Raw genomic sequence first — 8,607 nt, 5'->3', positions numbered from 1 at the left:
ATAGTCCTTCTTTTATGTCAAACGCTAACACACAAGGTCGCACGCCTCGATGGGCCGACTGTAAGGTGAAACAACCAACTATTTGTATAGACCTAGAAGAGGGACTATTTTAGAAACCATCGTTTCAGAATGCATTTAAGAACTAACTGAAATAGCCATCTTCAAACCATTTCCCTTGTAATACTTTTAAGGTAGATTTAACATTTTTAAATCTGAGACGTCGGTTTAACCAATTTTCTCATTTAAAACAAATCATGCCATATCAAAATGTATTATAAATACAGTAGGTTAGTTATTATTTTTATAATATAAATACTATATTCAAATAATAATTAGAGTGTGCTACTTATTAGCTGTTATTCTCGTCAAACGAAATTATTATATTTAAAACCTTGCTGTGAGCACTGACGTTGGAGATGGAACACCGCGTTCAGTGAAATACACTGTATCCCTTCCAAGATGGGGGTGGCTTTGTGCTGTGAATAATGCGGACGTTTTCGCTGTTGCCGTCCACTGTCCTAAGGGGCGACCGTCAAATCATACTCACCTACGGGAAGATTGTGTTAGCACGGCAGGCAACATGCCGCTGTACACCCCAGATGAGAGGCTGCGGCAAGAGCAGCTGCGAGTGCTGCGGCGCCGCTGGCTCAAGGACCAGGAGCTTAGCCCTCGGGAACCAGTGCTGCCCCCTGAGAAGCTCGGTCCTGTTGATGGATTCTGGAAACGTTTCCTTGAACCCCGAAGCCTTTGGAGGCTTTCTGTAAGTAATGTCGAATTTTCGCAGCGTATTACATTGTACATCATGGCAGTCGTTTTACGAGGTTCCATTTAAACACACTGTCACATCTAAACAGCCTACGCAAAATGTATTTGCAGGAAATGCGAGTGATCGCTGCAGAGCTCGCAAGTTATCCCTTGCCATGCACGAGAAAGCCATACAAAGTCAATTCGTGGATTGTGGGATAATGACCGATAAGTGGTAGAGCTAAATGAGTGATGAGGATCAGAAGAGGGGGAGTGTGGAGCATACTGAGTGGGGATGTTAATAGCAAATTAGCGCTGAGAAGAACATGGTCAATGGGGGCTGCTTCTTCAAATAGTATCAAGGGTTGTTAGTGTGGTGGTGGGCTCCCAATGACTTTACTGCTGCGTGATGACACAAGACCCGCACCCCCCACCTTAATTTAGTGGCTGACTACCTGTTGGGTGTGCTTTTCTGTGCTATGTTGCAGCCAGTAGGGAAGTGGGCTGGCCTTGTACAGTTGAAATGGCAGGTACTTGCAGAAGCACACATGTTGATTTTAACTCGCTGTGACAGATTGCCATGTGCAAAAATATAAAGGTTATAGCCTTTTTTTTAATTTCTTTTGTATCAGAACCCCTCTTTATACATGCGCTATACTATAATTATTGCGTACCAGTATTTTCGGAGACCTCGCCACCAGGCTTGCATATGCAGAGCTCTTAAGCTTACTGTGGCCATGCATGAGAAGGCCATCCAGTCTTGTTTTTTCCATGTGGATTCTGGGACTTTTTTGTTTTTTCTTTCACATTTGAAATATAGCAAAATGACAAGTCCCAGAATTCCCAGCAAAAATGGGTCTGGATGACTTTTTCACCAATGGCCAAGGATAGCTTGAGAGCTCTGCACTGCACATGTTTAAAGGTCACATATGCATTCTCGACAGCTGCTGAAACACAGTTACTGCAGGCAGAGGTGGCTTTTTAATCTTTCGGCATCCCTATTTCCAAGCTTAAAAATTGCATTCTGAAGTCAGTCTGGTGGAAAGTAAATCTTTAAATATAAGCCATGCCTGGTTGGGGTATGTTAAAAAAACTAGTGTCAACTTTGTGCGCATGGCCCAGCTATGACAGGACTGATTTATATTGGCATCAGGTCTGGCTATCTTCAAAGCTTCCAGGTGAAACAATTGCCAGGATGCTGCCTTTTGATCCTCCTGCAGGAAGTGCAACACCTTCCTCTCAGGGAACAGGGATCCTCCCCGGGAGATTTCCTGGGAACTGCTGCAACAAAGGCAGCACTTGTATAACAAAGCATGTCTCACACCAAGGTTTTGACCACTGGAGTCCCTTTGAAGTTATCGGGCATGGGAAGGGGTGGGGTTAGTGTAACCAGACGGGAGGGAGGGAGCTGAGCAGAGGGTTTCACAATTTTCTATTTACTTGTAATATGGTTTTACAAAGTAAAGCTTTCACTTATTTCATTTAAAACATAACAGATTAACTCAATTTTACAAAGATTCAAAGTTGCAAGTGCAATGATTAAAGCTCTTAAAAAATGGGGGGAGGACATTTGAACACTCCTCCATACTTAAAATGAGTAGGGTAAAATTTACTCTTAAATCTGTGGCTAACCATTTCATAAATTCACAACACACTAACTCTGACCCCTTAAATCTGGGTAACAACCCTTTAAAGTGACTTAGAAAGTTTGAAGAGGCTGTCTTCACAAAATGTTAAATTCTGCAGGAATATTTGGACTAAAAATTGTTATACAAGGCAAAATGTTCAGACTTTTTCAAAGTAGTGTAAATTAATTATGCATCTAACAGTTCTTTCCTAACAGACCGAACAACCCTGTTTTTCTAGACTCGTAACCGTTGGCTCTTCACCCAATGGAAGAAATATTTCTTTCAAAAAAAGATACTAATGGTATCCTTAAGGAAAAGTAACCTTCCATTCATTAATCTGAACCAGAGGGCATCCGATGGGACACTTATCTCCAAAGTGAATGAATCTCTCAAGAGAAACATTCCTCTCTGGGTTAGACCAATAATGTCCAGTACCAGATTGCACGAGATCTCCTGATAATTTTTATTTAAAATCCGACAGATGTATAATTCCAGAGGGAATTTTAGACTTGGGCCAATAATTTCGTGTGTGTAGGATAATAAATCTGAACCTTAAAAACCATGACGTTTAAGAAGATGGACATTTCTGAATAAAGGCCACAAGTGACCTTAATACTGGAAGGCAAGTTGCATACTCTATATATAATTTCTGCTTTGATAATGGTTCAGTATTTTTATATTGTCATACATTTCTTTTTAACTGGGGCCAGGTTATCTCTTGCGAGACTTAACTTTGTGTTGCCTTCTGCAAGGTATCCTTCACATCTTAATATAAACTTTTTTTGCAGTGATTGGTCTAAACCGTGATGTGCTAACAAACCCAAGGCTGTAAACAGATTATTTCCTTCTCCCTCACACAGGTTGCACTACACGTTCACCTTCTTCCATTTTACCATCGACGACCAGGATCTTAACCCTATCTCTAGTTTTACCATAGTGATCACAAGTGGAATACAGATACTGAGTGCCAGATCTTCCCTTTCAGTATGGTTAACCCGTTCCAGTTATTAAATTCTAATCTAATAATTCCAACCTGTAAATACTTGGCAAAACTTTTGTTTTTCATAAAATTTGAGCAAAGGTTGGAGGGATATTTACCTAATAGAATTTTTATGTGTACTGTACATGTGCTCATTTTTACAGATGGTTTAACTTTAATGAAGCCTAGAAGTTCAGAAGGCCAACCTAATTACTTGGAACAGGGTAACCCCTGGACGAGCCAGACCAATCAAGGTAGCGATCGCGGCGGTCGAGGCTAGGTCTCAAGAGGGGTGAGGGTGACTGAAAGCCCGCAATGAGCACACAAAGCAAGGACACTTACAAACTACTCCAAACAGGTGTTATATTAAAAATATATACACATTTATTCCAAGGCCTTTAAAACAATGACCGTAGCGAGAAATCACAATACAACTCTAGTAAACCAACACATACCATACCAATACAATATATATACAAATACAAACAAGTCTCAAGCGTTAGATGCACGAAATGTGTAGTCCACATAAAAGGGAAGGAAAACAGGCAGTGCAAAATAATGCTTAGACCCAGTTCGCCTTCAGGGGCACCTAACTAAAAGGAAGTCCGAGCCCTACGAAGAGTGGAGCCTTGTGCTCAAAAGTACCTGCACACGCTGGTGCCAACGGGCAAAAGGGGAGTCTCTTCGAGGGAAATCAGGCCGTTCAGTTTAGTGCACAAATGAAGAACAGTGTTCCGCGACTCAAGCGCAGCCTCCACTGTGGGCAGAAGCAGAGCGCGAGTACGGAAAGGCGTGCTGTTTTGACACAGCGGGGAAAAGCTATGGGCTCCTGCAGGAGGGCAACCAGTTCCTAGCTATGCTACTCACCGGTCCCCGATGCAAGCAGACCCAGGCTTCTCCGCGTCAGTTTCAGTCGCTGGCAGGTTCAGAAGAGCAGGGGACGTCTCGTCGTCGTGTTGAGTCTGCAGCAGCAGAGTTGAGTAAAAGATGTCCCAAACGAAGGAACCCGCACAGTTTGTTACCACAGCAGGGCAACGGAGGAGCGGCCGTGTGTATCTGAGCCAAATGTACACTACTCACTTCAGACCTGGGAACGCCAAGTGTACGAATCGTGTGAGAGTGACAAGGACTCGAAATACTACACAACCTGGCGGCGGTTACAGAGCAAGACTCCTGTGTAGGCTGGTCAGTCTGCTGGATGGTCCAGAGACGCTTCCGAAGGCTTACTAGCAGGAGATGGTGAAGATGCCGAGAATAGCTGTTCCCGCTATTCCAAGGGTCGAAGTACCAGTACAGGCCTTCTGGTTCGATCAAAGGTGAAAAGGGTTTCACAAGGCGACAGCAGTGCAGAGGAGCAGTCCTTCAGCGGGTCACCAGCGATTCCTCAGTTCAGCCTCTTGGTTGCAGGATACTTGGCTCCTGTATTCCTTCGTTCGTGAGAACTCAGGAGATCGACATGGTAGTGGTGTTTCCAGCCCCCTCTTATCCACGGTTCCCTTCGCGCCAAAACAGAGGGGACCCAATGGGAGATTCGCTCATCAACACTCACACCATACGTGGACCTATCACGGACCACGGTGGTCCCAGGCATTCACACCACCCTAGACTCTCTGGCACCCAGGATGTGTATTGGGACCAGACATCCCAGCCCACATCCTGGAGGCACACACCAGGCATATAGAAGCCCGCGAAAGCATCCGTGTTTCGCGGGAAAGTACATGCCCAAATAAGGAAGGCCCCGGGTCGGCTCGACCTGGGGAAGGTGAAGGGAGCAAGACAGTCAGCGGACAGGACAAAGGAGCCTTGTGGTCTGGCCATTTTGGGAGCCCGGCCACCATTTTGGGTTAAGCGCGAGAAACGCGCTTAAAACGCCAAAAGGAGCTCAAAACACAAACGATCGCTGCCACCATTCCCGTCCGTGAATCACTTGCACCGATCAGTTACAATCCTAAAAGAGTATCTAGGGCCTGTAGAAGGCTAGAGACCCAAGAGAGCAGTAACTTAGCTTACAGTGCCCTCTTGTGTCATGTTGCACGAAAGCAGCAACATGATAAAAGAAACTACGGAAAACGGCGTTTCCCGGTACTGACTGTCTTAAGGGCATGTCAGTTTCCCCGTAAGAAAGGAGCAAAAGCCCAGAGGAGTGCGGCAGAAGGCTGCACTTCTCTGGCAAAGTCGAGAACAAGGTGAAAAACAACAGCAAAAAGTTTAGGGGTTGCCACATGGAAGGAAAATTACCTACAATTACGAAATCTTTCCTAACAAAGCCCAATTGATTCCTATTACACAATACAAACACTAAATATGAGAGGTGATCCACCGCCTCAATCTTTATTAGCATGCCATCTCTTTTAAATATTGATGGTCTTAGCTTTTAGGGAATTTATCTCCAAATTGTTTGAACTCACCAAAATAGTCTACACTTCATTGCAGACCTATTAGATTCATCTAATAGCATGCGTCATCTGCATAGGCTAACCAGCCTATGCACCCGGAACCTATTCTCAGAGGGCACAAGTTTGACTATATAAAGACTTCCTGAATATCTGACATGTACAGATTTAATAGACGGGGCTATAGTGCACCCCTCTCTCGTCCCTGAATAGACAATGATTTCTTCAGATAGTGAACCTTCAACATCTAATCAAATGTGTAAACTCTTTTTAGTATGGAATAATATTGGCATATTTAACCGGCCCACTGGGACACCTTCATTTCTGTCACTCTTGCCAAAAGTTGTAGTCCTATCAAGGCTAGCCTTTCTGTGTTTTCAGCCCGTAGTGTCAAATCTGTTGATGCAATTAACTTACTAGTTGTATGATTTAAAGAGTTGGGTCTGTAATTCAACAGTGCTTTTCCTATTTTTAGTAGATGGGAACGCGTCACTCAAAAGTTTAATGTCCTTTTATAGCACTGTGCTGGGTATGCCATCCGATCGCAAGCCCATGAGGTTTTCCGACTTCTGAGTGCAGTCTGTATGTCTCCACTATCAAAATTTAGGGCCCAAAGTTGAACAATATCTGGTGATAAGGGGGGATTTCCTCTGTAGAACAAGAATAAAGATTCTGAAAATAAATACCCCAAAAACATTTGGAATACAATTTTCTTGCAAAAAGAGCTGTGATTCATCTTTATTGTTAAAGATGCCCCAAGTCGTCCATCATCCTTCTGAAAAAATGATGTAATCATTTGCTCGCTAGAGTTTGTATATTGATGTACTTGCACTTTTCAGCCACTTTGTGTTTTTATTTAATGTGCTTACTGGTGAGAATAATACACTTGTGGTTATGGCCTAATTCAAGTTTTGCATGTCTTCTCTTTTTTTTTTACAATTCTTACAATGTCAAAAGGGTGCTTGTGTTTCTCCAATAGGTTATTGATTCCACACTCTTAATTGAGGAGAGTAATATAACCTCCCGTATCATTAAAGTTCAATGGCGAGCATTTCAATATCTGTGGGATGTCTCAACCCACTAATCCAAGCCCTGCAACATCACTGTGCATTGCTGGCAGCAGAAACCTCAGAAATGGCCACTGGAAAACATGCTGCTCGCTAGAAATCACCAGAAAGTGTGAAGCGAAAATCTGAAAAATAGGCCACCATCTACTTTTGCCTATGTCAGTGGTAACACAGGAGACCACTGACAAAACCCATCATTTGGCTGCCCACAGAGCAAAATCATTACAAAAGAAACAGAGCTGTTTCGAAAATCCGTTTTTATTTGGTGTCAAATTTGCAAAAATCATGGCTCAAAAACCACCCAAAAAGATCCAACCTTCTTGTTGGGTCAACATCATTCTCCCTCAAGAATCTACATAATTATAAGGTCCACAGAAGTATGTTATCTGAACAAAGTCCACTTTTAAGGATTACTTGCTGGAAGAAATCGGTCAAAAATGGGTGTAATACCGTTACTCGGCTCTATCAGAAGCCGGCGATTTAAAACCATTTTGTGTAAAGTTGAACCCCAACTATGCCAAAGAAAGACTTGCTATCAGAAGCCTAAGAGGTGGATACAATTCAAAACTATATTCTGAAAAGGCTTGAAGTAAGAAATGGTTTGATGTATTTGTGAAAAATGTGAGTATATTATAAGATAAGACAGTTTTTAGACATTGGGTTTCGGAGTTAAGTTTCCCACACTGTGCTTCAAACAAATTCCACATCTCTCCCTGAACAAAGGAAACTTCCCCCTGCCCTTGGCTAAGAGATTGAGAGGCTGGTGTCAAAAGGTACTGGGAGTGGCACCCTGGCCTGCTGCTCTGAGTGAAAACAATGGAGCCCTTGAGATGAATAGAAATGCTAATTCAGGTGTGACTGACAACAAACTGCTGGCAGGAAGGAGGATATGTGACCTCTGAGTCACCCCAGCTCTGGAGGCGGCCCAGACTGAAATGTGGATTTAACATTGGGTTAAATATGTTTTAGAAAAATGCTTATAACAAATTGCACTGAACTGACAAAAATGTGAGATTGTTAAAATGAAAAAGTCACTCACAGTTTAAGACTAAGCTGGAATCCGTATGCTGCTCTGAGACTAAACCCTGGAATTTATTCATATTGTAGCTACTGTGTTTATGCTAGGAACGTGAAAAATTACAGAAATGTGCCCAGATGGGGTGTGCATGCATATATAAAAATTGGTGCAGAACTAATATTGAGAAACCCACCAAAAGCGCGAAAACGTTGTCATTTCTGAACCAAAGCTCTTAGGAAGATGAGAGTTGAACAGAAATGTACCTTAGGCAATCTGTCATGTAGTATTAACAATTTGTGCCTATTGTAAATGTTTTTTATGAAAAATAAGATATACTTTACAGAGAAAGGGGGAGGGGTTTTCCCCTAAGCCATAAAGATGACACAGAATGACACACTGCTCCTTTCTCAAATCAGAATCCTCTGTCCTATCGGATCCTTAGAGGGTTGGGCATAGAGAATCAGCCTCCCCACCCACTTTGGAAATACATAAATAGAGACTGCTGAGGACAGGCAAGGCACACACTTTCCACTTCTCAACTGATTTCTTGGCGAAGCACTTGCAGGAAGATCCAGACATTGATCCAGACTCCAGAACCAAACTCTAGAACCTTGAAGCAGAGAGGCCTAACCCACAAGCTGAACCTTTTTCAGCTGGCCTTCAGAACCTTTTGCAACCTGATCCTAACCCCTAAACTTCCAAGGGGCATCTCAAAATCCAACAGCCTGACTGAGCTGTTTTGCTGTTCTAGCTAAGAACCCTGTGCTAGAACCCAGAG

At 43.0% G+C, this 8,607-nt stretch overlaps 1 protein-coding gene across 1 annotated transcript in view; it reads left to right on the top strand.

Moving 5' to 3' along the window:
* The first annotated feature begins 421 nt into the window (after window positions 1-421).
* The window catches only part of NDUFB6 (NADH:ubiquinone oxidoreductase subunit B6), a 112,829-nt gene continuing 104,643 nt past the window's right edge, over window positions 422-8,607 (top strand). The window contains exon 1 of the mRNA XM_069626002.1: window positions 422-760. Within this exon, the coding sequence (XP_069482103.1) occupies window positions 581-760 (180 nt within the window). The 5' untranslated portion in view covers window positions 422-580. The remainder of the gene's footprint in view (window positions 761-8,607) is intronic.

The sequence above is a fragment of the Ambystoma mexicanum genome, chromosome 6p (assembly GCF_040938575.1).
Source record: "Ambystoma mexicanum isolate Mex_15411 chromosome 6p, UKY_AmexF1_1, whole genome shotgun sequence".
In the NCBI taxonomy this organism is placed as follows: Eukaryota; Metazoa; Chordata; class Amphibia; order Caudata; family Ambystomatidae; genus Ambystoma; species Ambystoma mexicanum.
The sequence above is the reverse complement of the archived record's forward strand: the minus strand, read 5'-3'. Positions and strand labels throughout refer to the sequence as shown.